The 18,940-nt window shown below is 30.1% G+C and overlaps 3 protein-coding genes across 3 annotated transcripts; all 3 read left to right on the forward strand.

The window, feature by feature from the left end:
- Positions 1 to 619: 619 nt before the first annotated feature.
- On the forward strand, positions 620 to 1,964 carry LOC135956017 (odorant receptor 67d-like). Its single transcript, XM_065506478.1, has 4 exons — positions 620 to 862; positions 932 to 1,452; positions 1,513 to 1,702; positions 1,755 to 1,964. Exons 1-4 carry the CDS (start codon positions 620 to 622, stop codon positions 1,962 to 1,964), a joined length of 1,164 nt encoding a protein of 387 aa, XP_065362550.1.
- Positions 1,965 to 6,526: 4,562 nt separating this feature from the next.
- On the forward strand, positions 6,527 to 7,890 carry LOC135953198 (odorant receptor 67d-like). Its single transcript, XM_065502934.1, has 4 exons — positions 6,527 to 6,772; positions 6,843 to 7,366; positions 7,433 to 7,622; positions 7,681 to 7,890. The coding sequence occupies exons 1-4, from the start codon at positions 6,530 to 6,532 to the stop codon at positions 7,888 to 7,890; spliced, it is 1,167 nt and encodes a 388-aa protein (XP_065359006.1). The 5' UTR covers positions 6,527 to 6,529.
- Positions 7,891 to 12,444: 4,554 nt separating this feature from the next.
- On the forward strand, positions 12,445 to 13,813 carry LOC135955386 (odorant receptor 67d-like). Its single transcript, XM_065505736.1, has 4 exons — positions 12,445 to 12,687; positions 12,755 to 13,275; positions 13,328 to 13,517; positions 13,604 to 13,813. Exons 1-4 carry the CDS (start codon positions 12,445 to 12,447, stop codon positions 13,811 to 13,813), a joined length of 1,164 nt encoding a protein of 387 aa, XP_065361808.1.
- The last annotated feature ends 5,127 nt before the right edge of the window (positions 13,814 to 18,940 follow it).

An 18,940-nucleotide genomic window follows, 5' to 3' on the forward strand; every position in this document is an offset into this window, starting at 1 on the left:
AAATCACACGACCTAATTTCATGGTGATCGGTCCATAATTGGTCATAACCCCCATATAAGGCCCACTTCCGAAAATCACTCAAAAATATAAATTATTGAAATTTTAAAAGAAAAATGTTTTTGCTCCTTTACTTAGTGTAGGGTATTATATGGTCGGGCTTGACCTACCATACTTTCTTACATGTTTTAAATAAAAGAAGTACAGGAACTGAATGTATGAGATATCACAATTATGAGTATAGACCTTCAAGAATATATTAAAATCTTTGATTTTGAATGAACTACAAACAAATTCGTAAGCGTTTAAGCATGTTTACTATATGAGGAGAACTAATTTGAGACGCCACAGCACAGCTACTGGCTGGTCTATAGGGTTCATCGTTTGCTAAGCCAATTACGAGTGGAAGATTTATTTCCAAAATATTTCGATTCTGTCCCACTGTTCAATCTTAACCAGGAGAACATTTTGTTAAGCCATTGTGCAGCAAACAGTATAAATGAATTCTATTAAGTAATATGTTTAGCAGTAGAGCGTTATTAATACACTCAGGAATTATTCTAAACATTTATTCAGAAACCGCGAAAGCAAACAGCAACCAGCCAACAGCAACCATTAACAATGACTACAAAATATTCAAATCAATTTGAGAAAATTTTCTACATAACTCGCTTCTTTTCAGCAATATGTGGAGCTGATGTGATAAAAGAAAATTATCACATGACTTGGCTGACCTGGAGTTTGATTGGTTTGGTAAATGGAGCTATTTTATTTACCTTCTATAGCATGTATGTAGGCGTGGCCATAAATAATGATTGGAGCGAAATCTTGAAATGTCTCTGCATGTTTTGTACGGGCATACAGGTAAGTTGTAAAGTTTTCTTTTAACAAATTGTAGCATTTTATTTCATAAAAACTCGATTCCTTTGATAGGCTTATGCTAAACTTATAAATGCAATTTATAGTTGTCGTGTATTTAATTCGATCTCTGAAGAAATTTTTAGTTTATACACCGTCTATGAGCAGCGAAACAAGCATTACCGCAAACTGCTGCAGGAAAGTATATCGTTGATTAAAAAACTTATGTCTATACTCACAGGTTCGGTAGTACTGGTTTTCTTTACCATCATTGGCACTCCCGTTTTCTATATACTTGTCTTTAAGGAGCGTATCTTTATTATGCCCTTCTTTTTTCCCTACATCGATTATAATACCGATTTTGGTTACTACTTCACTTCAGCATTTCATGTAGTTTGTGTGTTTTTTGGTGCTTTTGGGAATTATGTTAGTGATTCCTGGTGTTTTGTATTTGCGGCCCATATACCTCTGGTAAAGAATATACTTCAAGCAAAATTTAATGAAATGGATGAGCTGCTATTAGAAAATCCGCAAAAAGCAAATGAAATTAAAGTTTTACTAAAGGATATTTTCCAGTGGCATCAAAAGTATTCAGAGTGAGTATATTTATACTTTATATCGCTTAACAACATTGTAATCAGTATAATTTACTTTAGCTTTTGTAAATCGGTTAAAAATCTCTTTTTCTGGGTAATTTTCGTACAAGTTGCCATGGAATTCGTCAGTATTGTCTGTACGATTGTCTGCATATTTTTGAGAATATGGCCAGCTGCACCGGCCTTTTTGCTCTACTCGTTTCTTTTGTTTTATTCCTACTCTGGCTTGGGAAATTTGGTGGAAATTGCGGTAAATCTTTTAAATCTCAAAAGACATAATAAAAATTAGCTTTTCTTTGCAGAATGATGATGTCATTTCAATGATCTATGCCTCCTGCTGGTACAAGCTAAATGTATCGCAGCAAAAAATGATCCTAATCATGTTGAGAGAATCCCAGCAAGCTGAGGGCATGTCTATAGGTGGTGTTGCCCCCTTGTCATTGAGCACGGCTTTGCAATTGACAAAAACCATTTATACATTCTCTATGATGTTTAGAGAATTTTTGAATTAATGTTTTTCTTGTTGACTTACAAAATGCATTATTAAATATTGTTTTTAAATATTAATTGCACTTATATTTATTTATTTACAAGCTTTGTTTGTGCACAGTGCTTTATCCCATAGGTACCAAAAAAATAAAAATAAATTCGTATCATGGTTATTAATTAATGTTATATATTTGGAAATCCTTATTAAATATTGAAAATTAAATTTACTTTTCTTGTTGACAACAGAGTCAACCAAATATTTCGTTGAACATAAAAATACGTTTTAATTCTTTTACGAAAAAAACTGCTAATGCCAAAAATGTATTTTTAAAGCAATTGCTTTTAAGGTTTGATTCTTTGTTTTTACTTAGATAATTGATTGGTTGATCAAAATCACCACTTCTGAACCGCACAAACCATCTCTCGCACCTTGTTACCGATGAAACACATTCCCAATAAGCTTTGGTGATAAATCGGTGTGCTTCAGCGGCACTTTTTTCAAATTAAAAAAGTAATGCAAAACTTCCCGCATTGCTTTGCTGGTACAATATTCTACATTTTCCAATCAAAAAAACTTTGTTGTTTACACCATAATGTTCAACAACTAAGTGGGAATAAATGCAGATTTGTACACTTCAAAGTTATATATAAGTTATTGAAAACGCGTTCAAAAGATATTGTTTATTTTGCAATGAAAATCATTTAATTTCTTTACTATAAATCTAAAATTTGTCTGATAAAATAGAAAAAAATAATTTGTAAAAACGCGCTATTTTTATATCCACCTTAAAAAAGGATAAATATTGATTTTGTTATTCCGTTTCTAAGATATCGAAATATTGGTCATAAAACCAAAAAGTAAGTATATTCTCGGTCCTCTTAAGATTCTAAGAAGATCTATGTCAGTCAGTCCTTCCGTCTGTTTTTTGACACCACAATAGGCTCCAAACGAAGGAAGCAACAAATACTCTCTGTTTATAAGATTTCTTTGGTATTGAAAATGGTCAATATCGGTCCATGATTTCACAATGGTCCCACACGGAATACTGTTTGAGTAGGTATAAATATGTTGATTATGCGACAATTCCTATAACATTTTGCACAAATTAGTTCTAAGTGCTGTAATGTTAAAACCGGACAACATTTGTTCCTAGTTCCCATACAAGGTTCCCCTTAATGATTTGAATAATCATAATTGTCTTATAATATTTATAGAATATAGGTATCAGGGTATTCAATTAATCGGGTTTCAGTTTAATCGGTTAATCGAGCAAATAATTAATCGGGTATAGATTTATTCGGTTAATTTTAAATTATTCGATTAACCGAATAATTTCTATTTTAATTTTAAATTGCAAATACAACATCGAATTTTGAGTACAAAAACATAAAAAGCAGCAAATAAGGTATTTGAGATCATTTTTGTAAACATATCGCCTATTTGCTGCAACAACGTCATAACTCAAAATCAATGTTTTTTGAACTGAGCAATTAATATAACCTTTCATATAGTTTTATTAGTTTTCAAAAAAGTCAGTTATTTTTTGTGTGAGAGTGTTTTTTTGTTGTAAACATCAAAATTAAAATTAATGTTTTCTCGTATATTTGATAAGTAAAAATTTGGGTTAAATACAGATTAGAAAGATATTAACATCTACTATTTATATTTCTGAAATCGCATGATTCGTTGAAAATTTATTTATTATTAGAAATAGTAAAATGTCATAAACCATTCAAAGACGTTTTTCTCCAAATTACTTTTTTTGAATTATGACGTTCTTGCAGCAAATGAGTTGTTTAGGGTTTTAGTGAGATCTTCTTAAATAATTTTTTTATAAAAGAAATATATTTTAAACCACTTTTTTCTTTAGATTTAATAAAATTTTTCTTGGAAAAAAAACTCTCTCGCTGATTGTATATGTTGGAGAAATCAAAAGCATGATAAAGAATATTCCTTTTTGGATTGTTTTAGATTTTGTTAATTTAATAGTTTCGTTTAGTTATGATAAAATACTCATTTCAAAAAAAGTTTCGTCTATACATGTCAATACAAAGTTTCAAAGACATGTAAATTGAATATGTCGGTTAACCGATTAACGGTTAATCGATTGCACACCGATATATCGATACAATAAAAAAGTGGGAAATAAATCGGTAACTTCTAAGCGGTCAGTTTGGTTTGAATGAAATTTCACATGCGCAAAGAGGAAGTGTTCTAGAGTCTAAGTACTACAAAAATCAATTATCTCTTATAGCTAAGATGATGTTTTCATTTGAAAATTAAATTTTCAAAAATTGTATCCAGTTTTTATACCCTTCACCTTCATGAGAAGGGTATATATAAGTTTGTCATTCCGTTTGTAATTTTCACGATAGAATTTTCTGAACCCATAAAGTATATATATTCTGGATCCTTATAGATAGCGGAGTCGATTAAGCCATGTCCGTCTGTCTGTCTGTCTGTTGAAATCATCTTTCCGAAGCCCCCAAATAACTTACATACACGATTCATAATCAATATCTGCGGAATTCTTCCGGCTCGGTTGCTATTTAAAATCCACAGGTCCACAAATGGCTGAAATATAAGGAAAAAACCCGGAAATATGGATATCTAATGATACATATTTCAAAGACCTTTGCAACGACGTATAAAAGGCCATAGTAAGTAGGACCTACAATGAGTCAAAATCGGAAAAAATATATTTTTTAACCCGAATTTTTTTTTTTCACCAAAAATTTTTTTTTTTCGTTAAACATTAAAAAAAATTTTGAATTTAAAAAAAACAATTCAAAAAATTCCAAAAAATGAAAAAAACATTTTTGGAAAAAAAAATAAATTTTGTTTACCTAAAAATATTTAAAATTTTTATTTTGAAGTATAATTTGGTGAAGGGTATATAAGATTCAACACAGTCGAATATAGCTCTCTTACTTGCTTGATAACATCGGGTCCAAATATTCGATCTCGCAGAGAATTTAAAAATTCTTAAAAAATTATGTTGGCTTTTTATGTATAATTATTTATTATTTATAATGGGTTACTATATTTTGATATCGACTATGCGATTTGAGAATTTTACATAAAAATATGCGTTTTTTGGACGGAATGGTCCCCTCGGTATCAAGAATTTTTAAACTTTTTTTCATGTAAAATATTTGATCGAAAAAGTATATTCTTATAAATTTTTTAGATAACTTAAAAAGAAAAAAATTACCTTTTTTCCAAAAAAAAATAACGAAAAATGGCCTTTTTAAATTTTTTAAAATCAAATGTATATGACTTTGGACTCAGTCATGATTTTTAAACAGTTCCTTTTTTATTTGACTAATACATATACAAAATAGAGAAAATCGGGAAATATTTGGATCCTGTGTTATCAAAAAACTAATATAGGGTGGGTAAAAATTTTGAAAATTTAGTTTTCAAATACGAATATCTCCTAAGCTCTAAGAAATAATTATGGTTTGCAGTACGAATACTAAGAATGTGTACTTTGAGATCAACATCATGTCAGCTTGGACCAAGTCCGTGTTAAATACTTGCAAATTTCATTAAGAGCGTATCTTTTTTTAAGTGTGTTTCTTGTTAAGTTTAATTTTGGTTATTTTATATAAATATTAGCTAGCAACGAATTAATTATTTAAAATTATTAATCTCCAACGTATTAGCAGGTGAAAGTGACGGTACAATTCTTAAAGAATTTTTCACATGCATCCCCACTTTACTTTTTCACACACATTCTATTTCAAAGTACAATATTTAGAAAACGCTTTAGATTATTTGACACACTAATTGTTAAATAACAATTAGCCGTGCACAATGGTACTATTTTAATAAAATAAAACAAGTGCAAGCTGTTATATGCGACATTAATAACCTGTTATACAAAAGAAAAATTGTAATTAAAAATCGATGGTTCGGGACCCGTTTGCTCCCATCAAATATAGCGAATTACCTTAGCGCCATGGATATTTGGCTTTCGTGACGATTCGGCTGGTTGGCCGGGCTTCACATATGATCTCTAATGCTTCGGCTTATTGTAATGGATCCATTTTTAATCGCAAGTAATGATTTGGTAGTATTGCAATTGTTGCTTGCGCAGCTCCCAATGATTTTGCAAGCTCTGTTGAGTTTGACAACCATATTCCAATTCTTAGACTTCAAACACCTTTGGCTGGTCTGGGCGATCTTTGTCCTCCATGTGAAAATCACATCTACTGAACCGCACGAACCATAAGCTTCGGTGAGCAATTAGTGTGCTTCAGTGGCACTTTTTCAAATTAAAGAAGAAAAGCAAAACTTCACGCATATGTCGCTTTGTTGGTAGGTTTCGTTGTTTGCTACGCCTAGGCGCGCCTGTGTGAAATTTGGTGTTAATCGAATCAGCCAGTTAACATTTTGTTAAGCCATTGTGCAGCAAACAGTTGTTATTATTATCATCATTATTATTTACAAATGAATTCTATTAAGTAAATAATACTTAAGTTTAGCAATAGAGTGATATTTACACACTCAAGAATCATTTGTAAACATTTATTCAGAAACAGCGAAAGCAAACAGCAAACCAGCAAACAGCAAACATTAACAATGACTACAAAATATTCAAATCAATTTGAAAAGGTTTTCTACATAACTCGCTTATTTTCATCAATATGTGGAGTTAATGTGTTAAAGGAAAATTATCACATGACTTGGCTGACATGGAGTTTGATTGCTTTGTTAAATGGAGCCGTTGCCTTTACCATCTACACCATGTATGTAGGCGTGGCCATAAATAATGATTGGAGCGAAATCTTGAAATGTCTCTGCATGTTTTGTGCTGGCATACAGGTAATGCGCAAAAATTTCTTTTAACAGATTTTAACAGTTTTTCCACAAAAAAACTCTTTTCCTTTTATAGGCTTATGCTAAACTTATAAATGCAATTACTAAATGCTGTGTATTTCATTCGATCACTGAAGAAATATGTGGTTTATACACCGTCTATGAGCAGCGAAACAAGCATTATCACAAACTGCTGAAGGAAAGTATATCGTTGATTAAAAAACTACAGGCTACCCAAACAGGTTTGGTAGTAGTTGCCTTCTGTATCATCATTGGCACTCCCGTTTTCTATATGATCGTCCTTAAGGAGCGTATCTTTATTATGCCCTTCTTTTTCCCCTACATCGATTATAATACCGATTTTGGTTACTACTTCACTTCGGCTGTTCATATAGTTTGTGTATTTTTTGGTGGTTTTGGGAATTATGTCAGTGATTCTTGGTGTTTTGTATTTGCGGCCCATATACCGCTGGTAAAGAATATACTTCAAGCTAAATTTAATGAAATGGATGAGCTGCTGCTATTAGAAAATCCGCTAAAAGCTAAAGAGATTAAAGTTTTACTAAAGGATATTTTCCAGTGGCATCAAAAGTATTCAGAGTGAGTATATTTCTACATTATATCGCTTAACAATATTGTACAAATATTCAGTATCATTTACTTTAGTATTTGCAAAACGGTTAAAAATCTCTTTTTCTGGGTAATTTTCGTACAAGTTGCCATGCAATTCGTAAGTATTGTCTGTACGATTGTGTGCATATTTTTGAAAATATGGCCAGCAGCACCGGCCTTTTTGCTCTACTCGTTTCTTTTGTTTTATTCCTACTGTGGCTTGGGAAATTTAGTGGAAATTGCGGTAAATCTTTTAAAGCTCAAAAGGCATCATTTTCATAAAAAATAGCTTTTCTTTGCAGAATGATGATGTCATTTCAATGATCTATGACTCTGACTGGTACAAGCTAACTGTATCGCAGCAAAAAATGATCCTAATCATGTTGAGAGAATCCCAGCAAGCTGAGGGCATGTCTATAGGTGGTGTTGCCCCATTGTCATTGAACACGGCTCTTCAATTGACAAAAACAATTTATACATTCTCTATGATGTTTAGAGAATTTTTGAATTAATGTTTTTCTTGTTGACTTACAAATTCAATTATTAAATATTGTTTTTAAATATTAGTTGCACAGTGCTTTGTTCCATATTCAAAAATAAAAAATGAATTCGTAGCATGGATGTTAATGAATGTTATATTTGTGGAAAGCCTAATAAATATTAAAAAAAAAACAAGTAAGAAAGTATGGTCGGTCAAGCCCGACCTTATAATACCCTACACTAAGTAAATGAGCAAAATCATGATATGATATCCGTAAATCCGTGTAGATACCTATATGAATTAAACATTTATCACGAATAAAGTTCAATTTCGGAAGGACATATGTATGGATGCTAGGTGAAATAATGAACCGATTTCAGCCATTTTACCAAATATTATCGAAATATCTTCAAAATTTCGAACTGTACTTTGCGCACAAGGTTTACATGGACAGCCAGCCAGACGGACGGACATCGATCAATAAAGTGATTCTAAGTCGATCGGTATACTTTAAGGTGGGCGTTAGACTAATATTAATAATTTGGGCATTATAAGAAGACCAAATGTTAGCACTATTCGTCGAATATAAAAATGCGTTTTAAATTACGAAAAAAATTGCCAAAAATTCAGTAGGACTTTATAATTTGAAATTTTTTAAGTCCATTATTAGCTGTGACCTTTTTCCATCTTTGTGACAACATACGATCTTTACGCTTCGCGTTATCGTAATTCTCGATCCTCTTAATATTCTAAGACAATTTAGCTATGTCCGACCTGCTGGCGGAAATACTCTCTGTTGCTAAGATTTCTTTGGTATTGAAAATGGGCAATATCAGTCAATGATTGCAACCATCCCACATACAAATGTCCCCCCGAAAGGAATACTGTATAAATATTTTGATCCTGATTTTTGGACAAATTAGTTCTGAAATTATACTGTAAAGTAAGCCAAATATCGGCTTAATTCCTATTTTAATGTTTAATATGGAAATCCACTCTTCGATCTCATGTGAATTGGTATCGTACCAAATTTGAGATTTTTTGTTGTTATTTTAACTAAAATTAATTAAAAAACAAGTAAGAGTGCTATATTCGACCGTGCCGAATCTTAAATACCCTCCACCTAAATATGATGGTAAACAACTGAAATAATATACTTAACAATTGTTAGAAATACTAGTTTAAGCAGCAGATATTTTATTTCAAATATACAAACATTTTTATATAATTCAGCAATTTATAATTGAAATTCCTATTTTTCCTTTTTAACCTCAAGTGAAGAAACAGAGTACAAAAAGGGTATACATATATATTTAGACAAATTTAAAAATTTCAAATGGCCAATTATGGACCGATATTCTCTAAATTCAGTAGTATGATTTTTGAATACAAATTACTGATCTGTGTACTATTTTGGTTCAATATTTAAAAAATCTTGTAGTACGATTCTTGGATATTTCGATTTTTGTATATATTGAATAAATTTGTTTTGAATTTCAACCTGATAACTATATTTGTAAGAAATTGATGAAGATATTAGTGATTTTCGGGAGTGGACCTTATATGGGAGCTATAGTTAAATATGGACCAATATTCACAAAATCCAGAAGTTGATTGCTGGATACAAATTACTGATCTGTGCTTAATTTCCTTTTGATATTAATTTGTTTTAAATATTTATTAAGGTTAATATCTTTTTCGGAAATGAGCCTTATAGGGGACAAAAGCCTTATATGACAATTATCGGTCAATCTGCGTAAAATTTGGTACAGCCATTGCTATATCTATGAGTATTATTTGTGTCGAATTTTAGCATGATAAAGGTATTTATAAGAGATTTATGAGTACTTAACTGACTTTCGGAAGTGGACCTTATATGGGAGCTATGGTCAAATATGGAACGATATTCACAAAATCCTGTAGTATGATTTCTAAATATAAATTACGGATCTGTGTGAAATTTTGTTTTTATATTGATATTTATGTAGGTTAATATGTTTTTCGGAAGTGGTCCTTATATGGGAGTTATAACCAAATATGGGCCGCTCTTCATAGAATTAGGTACAGCGATTTTGGTGTATATGGGGACTATTTATGACTAATTTAAACTTAATAACGATATTTTGAAGACATTTATGCTTATTTAAGTGATTTTCGGAAGTGATCATATATGGGCAGATACACAAAAAATTAGGTGTTGTGTTATTTTTAAGCACGAAACTTATTTTTTCAGAATTTTGTATGGATATTGCAATTTTGTAAAAATTTACAGACCATAGCACCATATTTCGAGAAGAAATTGGTATGGGGGATAGGAGAAATCATGGACCGATTCTTATAATTTTTATCAGAGTTAGTCCTTTTAACATAAAAATAACGTATGTAAAATTTGATGGTATTATCTGCAATATATTTGCACAAATAACAAAAACTATTTTAAAATTATCAATTTTTTTTTAGGTTGTCTCACATTTTGGTTCATAACTCATTTTGGTTCATAACTCTGGTTCCACTGAACCGATTTTACTGATTTTCAATACCAAACTGCTTAGGAGAACAATAAACATTTTTTCGGAAGTCTACCAATTTTGTTTGTCTATTTTGGACGTGAGCATGTTTTACACAGACAGACAGACGACTTAGAATTTCATAAGGATCAATAATATATGTATATACCTTGTTGGGTCTCAGATGTGTATTTCTCAATGTTACACACGGAATGACAAACTTATATTCACCATTTATGGTGGTGGAGGGTATAAAAACATCTGATTTGAAATTTATTAATAAATGGACAAATTAATAATCGATTTGAATTAAACAATAATTAAAGTATTGAAATGAAATCTTTAATTCAAGTATAATTTCTACATGAATTGCAATGTAATTGACTTGAATTCGAGTTTCCTTTTTACTGGACAATAAATACTATTGCATTATATTGTGATACAAGTGAAATTTTAATGTATGTCTAAAATTCAATTTGTTTTTAACTTTAATTCCAGTCAATTGAAAATTATTCGTTAATGTTATTTGGGTGACAAGAGCAAAAACATTTTATAATATTTTACAACGTTAAAAAAACTTGAAAATAGGGCTGAAATTCAAGTTAAGTTCCAATTTTTTGGATTCTTATTGGGATCTTAATACTAAGACAATGACAATTATTGCCAATTATTTTAACTCTCTGTTATTCGCAACTGATCTGATGGGCCGAACGCCTTAGAGTCGGTTAATCCGAGCCGCCGATTCGTGAAATATTAGGACATTATGACAATATGACATCATAAGAGACCTTATGAATTGACCAATGAATAAAAAATTTTTAGTTCGGCACTGGCTGGACTAATTAAATAATAGTTATTAGATATAAGATTTGAACCACTTATTGTTAGTTCATTATGTAATGATGAAATGAAAAAAAAAATGTGTCCGAAATAAAAAGTGAAGAGATTATTTTCAAACGCGGTTTTTTCTTTATTGATATCAATTTGATACATTGCGATTAGTCTCAATTGAAAATCATTGCGACTAAAGGAGGCGAAAAATTTGTATATTTTTTCGATTTAGTTTTGGAAAGAAACCATCATTACCACAAATTATAGTAGGTAAAATTCACTAAACTTTCTTATTTGTTTTATATAAATATTGTCTTATAAATCATTAATTATTTAAAACGTTATTTGTTTTAATAATAACATGTGCAGGTGAAAGGTTTGTTTCCTTTTTTTATAATTACTCATACGAGTAATTTCAAAGTTATTAAAAAAAAATATTTACATTATTTGACATAATAATTGTTAAATATTAGCTTATCGTTCACCATGGAACTAATGAAATGCAAAATATATTTGAAAATAGCAAACAATTTTGTGAGGGAATATTGTAAATCTTTTTAAACATTAGTTAGTTAGCCCTTTCGCTACATGTTTTAACTGGAGGTGTTAATAGTCGTTTTAAGTATATCATTTGGTTGATATTGATATCAATATTGACTGATATTAATATTAAGATCATACGTGTCCTGGTTTATCCGTTATACAAAATTAAATTTTTAGTCCTGGATGCTTATCCTGAAGCCTCCAATGATTTTTTTTTAAATATTTTTTATTTTTATATTTCCCTAATATGTTTGTAAACATTCTAAATCATTTTTATTACCAAATTATAGTTTTTAAAAATTTTATATGCAAAAAATCGAAGGCACTTTTTTAAAAAAAAAAAGTTTTGGATTCAAAAATCTATTGTCACATATTTTCAAATTGCTATCAATCGAACACGAATAGCGATAATTCAAAGAAAAAAAATGGAAACATCTTCAAATATATTCCAAAAATAGACTCAAAAACAATCTTTTAAAAATATTCATAAATGTAGAAGTTATGTATGTTCAAAAATCTAAAATGTATCCATATGGATACAATGTAGCGAACGGGTTAGTTAGTTAGTTATTTAGTTAAATCTCATTATTCACAATTGCCCCATTGTGCAGTATATGCATATTCTCACTAGAAATAGTAAAATATTAGCCCAAAGTTTTCACTTGTGAAGTTCCTGTCTAACAAGCTAAATATTCATAATAGTAATGGCTGGCAAATATTCTGAAAGATTTCAAAACATCTTTAATTTTACTCGAAGATTTTCCGAACTATGTGGAGTTGACGTTATAAAAACGAATTACAAAATCTGCTGGAAGACTTGTGCCATTTTCCTATTAATAAATTTTGCTATTGGTTTTACATTCTATACTAATTATGTCGAGGTAATTGTCAAGGGAAATTATTATAACCTGCTGAAATCGGCCTCTATTTTAGGAACGGGTTTGCAGGTAGAAGCATTTGATTTGATTTATTTAATTTATTAATTTTAATTTTGAATTCAAATCTAATACAAAGGGCTACACAAAACTTGTAAATGTTGTCGTGCAACAGAAAAATATGCGTTTTTTGTACAAGGAAATCACTGAGATGTACGAAATATACGAATTGAAATCGATGGCCTATAGGGAATGTTTGAAATACAGTATTTCGTTAGTGAAGAAACTGCTAGTGACATTATTCATACTCGTTGTGATAACAACTTTAGTTGTAATTGTTATACCCATTTATATGCTAATTTTTTTAGAAACGCGTACTGAAATCATGCCATTTAAGATACCCTACATTGATTCTGATACCGATTTCGGTTATTATGTTACTTTTGTCGTGCACGCCATTTCAGTATTTTTTGGTGGATTTGGTAACTTTGTCATTGATTCGTGGCTTTTTGTATACGCGGCCCACATACCGCTAATAAAGAATATATTGAAATGTAAATTCGATGAGCTGGATAAAATTTTGGATTCAACTCCAAAAGATTTGGAGAAATCTAGGGCACCGTTAAATGATATTTTTAAATGGCATCAGAAATATATGTTGTAAGTATGTCTGTAGATTTTAAATACAAGTGAAATCTTGAATATTTTTTAGTTTCTGCAAAGTCACCAAAAGAACATTTTTCTGGGTCATCTTCGTTCAAGTGAGCACCGAATTCTTTGGTATTATTTCTACAATTGTTTGCATGTTCCTGGGCATATGGCCACCAGCACCAGCCTATTTGCTGTACTTATTTGCTCTGTTTTTTTCATATTGTTCCTTGGGAAATATAGTCGAAGTATCGGTAAACAATATCTCTATAGATTATTATTTATTATTGTTATTGTGTGAGTAATATTTATTAATTATTTTCCATTATTTTTAATGCAGAATGATGATATAACAGTAATTATTTATGATTCCTGCTGGTATAATTTGACGGTATCGGACCAAAAAATGATTTTAATTATGTTGCGGGAATCACAACAGGCGAAGGGTATTTCAATTGGTGGCGTCGCTCCTTTGTCGATGAGTACTGCAATGCAATTAACGAAAACCGTCTACACGTTATCGATGATGCTCCAAGAGTTTATGAAATAATTTTATTGTAATGTTTTACTTGAGGCACTTCATTTACTTAGTACTTTGGAGTTTCTTCACATAATTTTTTTTTTAATTGCACAATGTTTGAATAAATTACAGGCTATTTGTATCATTTAAAGATAGATATACAAGGTGGCGCAAAAGTAAACTTCCTATGTTTTTTGGATGTAATTAAAAAAAAAATGAAAAACTTTGATTCTTCTTGTGGATTATTTTTATTTGGTCTTTTAATTTCTTTTACATCAAGTCGAGAATATGATGTCATGTAAATGGCCGCCGCCACAGTTGATTGTCATTTGAGCCCTTTTTATGGCATTTTCCATCACTTTGGCCAAAACTTCCGGCGATATGTCCTCACATTCTTGACGGATATTGTCTTTAAGAGCTGCAAGAGTCTGAGGCTTGTTGACATAAACCCGCGACTTCAAAAAGCCCCACAAAAAGAAGTCTGGAGCAAATAGCCAAAACGGGAGACTAGGCGTCCGGGAAATGCATCCTTCAGCATATCGGTTGTGGCACGTGCAGTGTATGCCATTGCACCATCCTGTTGGAACCACATGTTTTCCAATCCCAATTCATCAAGTTGCGGCAAAAAGAACTCGTTGATCATTGCTCTGTAGCGCTCACCATTCACAGTAACCGTTTGTCCCGCGACGTCTTCGAAGAAAAAAGGTCCGATGACTCCTCCAACGAAAACAGCACACCATACAGTGACTTTGAGCGGGTGTAATGGCTCTTCGTGGGTTACACGCGGATTTTTAGTGCCCCAGAAGCGTAAAATTTGCTTATTTACGTACCCGCTAAGATGGAAATGGGCCTCATCACTCATGATTATTTTTGATGAAAAATCATCTTCCTTATTGGTCAAATAAATAGTCAGCAATATTCCGCGTTCTGGAGCAGTGTAGCGTAACAGTGTTTATTAGCGTGCATTTCGCATGTGTTTACTACACAAATGTCAAAACAGAACTGACATTAGGAGCCAATCGCAATATTTATAGCATTTTCTGATAGGAGGATTACTTTTGCGCCACCTTGTATTAGCAATTTCTTATATTTTCAGATAAAAGTAATCGAAGCTTTTAAGGTCTAAAATTGTTTTCAGTCATTTAAAAAATAAATTCTGAAATTTTAACAAAATCGTATAATGTTTTGCAATTTCGATATCCTACACCGATAATATGATTATAAATATTTGTCTTTTAAAATGTATATGGGAGCGTATGAGTAATTATGAACCAATCTTCACAAAATTCATCAAAGTTGTTAACGATATCAGTATTGTTAAATAAAATACAAAAAATAGTTACTGGATTTATTCGATTTTTTTTGCATTTTTGCATTACTTCGATTTTTTTGCATTGTTTTTTTGAAAACTCAAATAAAATGTGAAACCTCTAAACATTATCCGTTATTGCTTAAATTATCAGCATTTGGTTTCTAGGGGAACATTTCTAAAACATCGAAATGCTTGAAGGTATAAATCAATAAAGTAATTGCGGCAGGCTTCAAACCTTGTTTTAACTACTTTGTTGGAAGTGTGTTCAGTTAAGCCAAAAATAAATGATATTCGAACAGTGGGCGTTGCCGCTCCCATAACAATATCTGGTGAAGTATTATAGTGAAATTTTCAAATATTTGCTTAATTGGTTTTTTAATTATAGCAACAGGCGATATAATATTTTTCTGTTAAAAACCCTTAATAAACAAAAGTTTAATTTTTGCCAGTCCCCCAGTTTTGTTAAGTTTGGTAAAAAAAAATCATTCTGAAAAAATGTTTGGTGAATCGGTTGAGGCCTCTGAAATTTTGAGATGCATTTACAAGGGGAAAATGCAATTTTTTTAGTTTTTATAAAAATTTTGTCATTAAATAATTTCTTTTGCAATTTAATTTAAAAGAATATAAATGTGTACGTAACTCTCGTTCTGAAAAGGTATAAAAGACAAAAATTGGTTACCAAATGTTAAAGTTATTAAAAATTCGCCAGGCAATTAACTTGTCTCATGCGACTAGAACAAGAAATGTAGGAACAAAATTAACATATTTTGTGAAATATTAAAATAAAAGCTCATCTTTACCTAAAATATATCCATTAGTGTGGGTCAATTTGTTCGGGCGTGAAAAAACGTAACAGTCATGTAACAAAATCGGAATCTACACAAAATTGTAAGAAAATTACCAATAGATAGTATGGGTCTAAAATCATAACCTAGCTACCGCTGAGAGACTTCAAAATACACGTTTAAGAAATTTCACTGTCCAACAAATTGAGGCTTTTTGATTGGAACAGAATAGCGACCCTATAATTCTGAAAGGGCATGTTGAGTAGATCATTGTTGTAGAATAAACTTCTATCCAACTGGTCTGAATATTTTTTTACAGTTGGTGAAAGTTTTAATTTTTTGAACTAAGGGAGCATTGTACTAACTGAAAAAAATTTTGTAAGTTAATGTCTCAGAGAATTCTTATTGTCAGAGTTGTATTGTGGAATTTTATGGGGATAATTTTTGTGGAAGATCTTAACTCTCTATCTCCACTCTTTAGGGTCAATTTGACCCTGTTTTCGAGAAAATCAAAAAATCTTTTAAAAAAGGACATTTAAGGATTAAAATATTCTACGAAAAGGTTTGCCGTAAAATTTTAGTGGATGTCACCAAATATATTAAAGTTGTAAATAAAGCTCTTTAAGCTTAATTAGCAAATTTAAACACCAGCTAATTTACAAAAATTTCACATTTTCAAAAATTTATGATCCGAATGAGCTGATATTTAAAATATAATTAAGCGTAAAGAGCGTTATTTACAACTTTGGTATCTTTGGTGACCTCCACTAAAATTTTCTGGCAAACATTTTCATAGAATATTTTAATCCTTAAATGTCCTTCTTTAAAGGACTTTTTTAATTTTCTCGAAAAAAAGGTCACATTGACCCCTAAAGAGTGGTGACAGAGGGTTAAGATCTTCCACAAAAATGACCCCCATAAAATTCCACAATATAACTCTGACAATAAGAATTCTCTCAGACATTAACTTACAACATTTTTTCAGTTAGTATAATGTTCCCTTCGTTCAAAAAATAATAAGTTTATTTTAATAATATCGGACTAAGCGATTTTGAGTTATCTTTAATTATGTGGAGAAAAAAATACCTCCCCATAATACTACTGGAACCACAATACATCAAAGCCTCTAAAAGTTTTTCGATTTTGTTGCCCTGTGTTATCTGCAATATATTTACAAAAATAACAAAAAATATGTGAAAATTATCATTTTTTTGTTGGTTGTCTTAAATTTTGCTTTATAACTCTGGTTCTACTGTACCGATTTTGCTGATTTTCAATACCAAACTGCAACAATATACTTTTTTCCAAGTCTGACAATTTATATTTATATACAAATTATATATGTATTAAACATTAAATAAAAATATTTTTTTATATTTTATTATAATTCACGTTAAGTTTAGCAAATAAGAAATAAATAATTTAATACTGAGGAGCCGCAGAACAAAAGGTACTTTTTCGCATTTTTTCAAAAATTGGTTTTTTGGTATTTTTATAATATTTGGGTTGTAATAAATGGGTTCTAAAAAAATGTATGCTTAGCAAAACGTACAACACTAGTATAAAACGTAAAAAAAATATTTAATTTCAATGTGTAATTTGTTTATATATTAGATCATTATTAAACACATTAATTTAAAATATTATCGTTTAAAAAAACTCATAAAAAACATACTTTTTAATTTTGTTTTTAACAAAACGTAAATTTTTTCTTTATTTTTTAACAAAAGGTTCTTTTTCTGATATTAAAATGGTTTTATATCAAAGATCCTTAACATTTAATGTAGTGACTTATGGCAGTTATATGTATCTATTGATAACTAAGAAACTTGTTACCATTATCAGGGGCCTAATTACCGCTCTCGTGATCGAATGAATTATCGTATCGAAAAATAATTTCGATATCGTAATTATAACAAAATGTATTAAATTTCATGCTCGTTATCGAATGCCGTAATCTCAAATAAGAAAATTACGATTTTTTAAGGGGAGGAAATAAATAAAACTCATTTTCCCAAAAATTTGAAAAGTGCGAAAAAGTCCTTTTTGTTCTGCGGCACCTCATTTATAACATTATAAACTAATATTAGATAGACGAAATATATTGTAAATCATAAGATAATAGAGTAAGAATTAATTTAAATGGAAAACTGTAGATTTTATTAAATAAATAAATATATTTTTTCACTCTAAACTTTTTATTTCATTATAATAACTATTTATAAAATATTTTCAAAATTTTTTTTTAATTTCACTACTTTTAAGGTTTGAGTTAATTAATAAAAGAATTTTCGATTTCTTTCCTTAAACTTAATACTTATTTTAGCCATTTGTGAAATCAATCAAGATATAACTGCATACGTTTGCCAGTCTGAAATTAATTAAAAAAAAAAAACATAAATTAGTGTTAAATACAAAAAAATTAAACAAAATGTTAATAAATACTAGAATCACAGTTATGTATATCCTTTAACTGAATTTAAAACTGAGAATTGTAACTGTCTGTAGAGCAGACAGAGTCTTTGTTAAATTAATATAGTTCTGTTAGTTTATTTAACTTCCTTTTAAAATGTTTAAAAACGCATACATATTAGGTTGCCCCTTTTGTATGATGTAAAACTTAGGTATCGATGTTCCCAACTAAAATGAAAGTTTTTATTCTGGCATCAGTATTTTAAAGACCTTTCACATGTTACCAATATTTAATATGTTTTGTTTGAGAGAAATATGACAAAAAATATTCTTTAAAAAGGACCTTTTTATCATTTTACCAAACACTGAAACGGTATCTTAGAACGAAATAAATTGTTTATTTTAGTTGGAAACATCCACAGGTTTTTTATTGGGGTCATCCTAATACACATGTATTATATCTGGAATAACTTTAATGGTCTACCTTAACAGTTGTAAACAATTAAATTTATTTCCATAATTTTTGTTATGTCTCTTATTTTATTTTAATAAATAACAATAATCGTTGTCACACCCAAATGGTCACTGCATAATAGATTAAATAAAAATAAATTCATTTTGCAATAACTAGTGTAGAGCCCTTGCGTT

Source organism: Calliphora vicina, chromosome 3, assembly GCF_958450345.1.
Source record: "Calliphora vicina chromosome 3, idCalVici1.1, whole genome shotgun sequence".
Lineage (NCBI taxonomy): Eukaryota > Metazoa > Arthropoda > Insecta > Diptera > Calliphoridae > Calliphora > Calliphora vicina.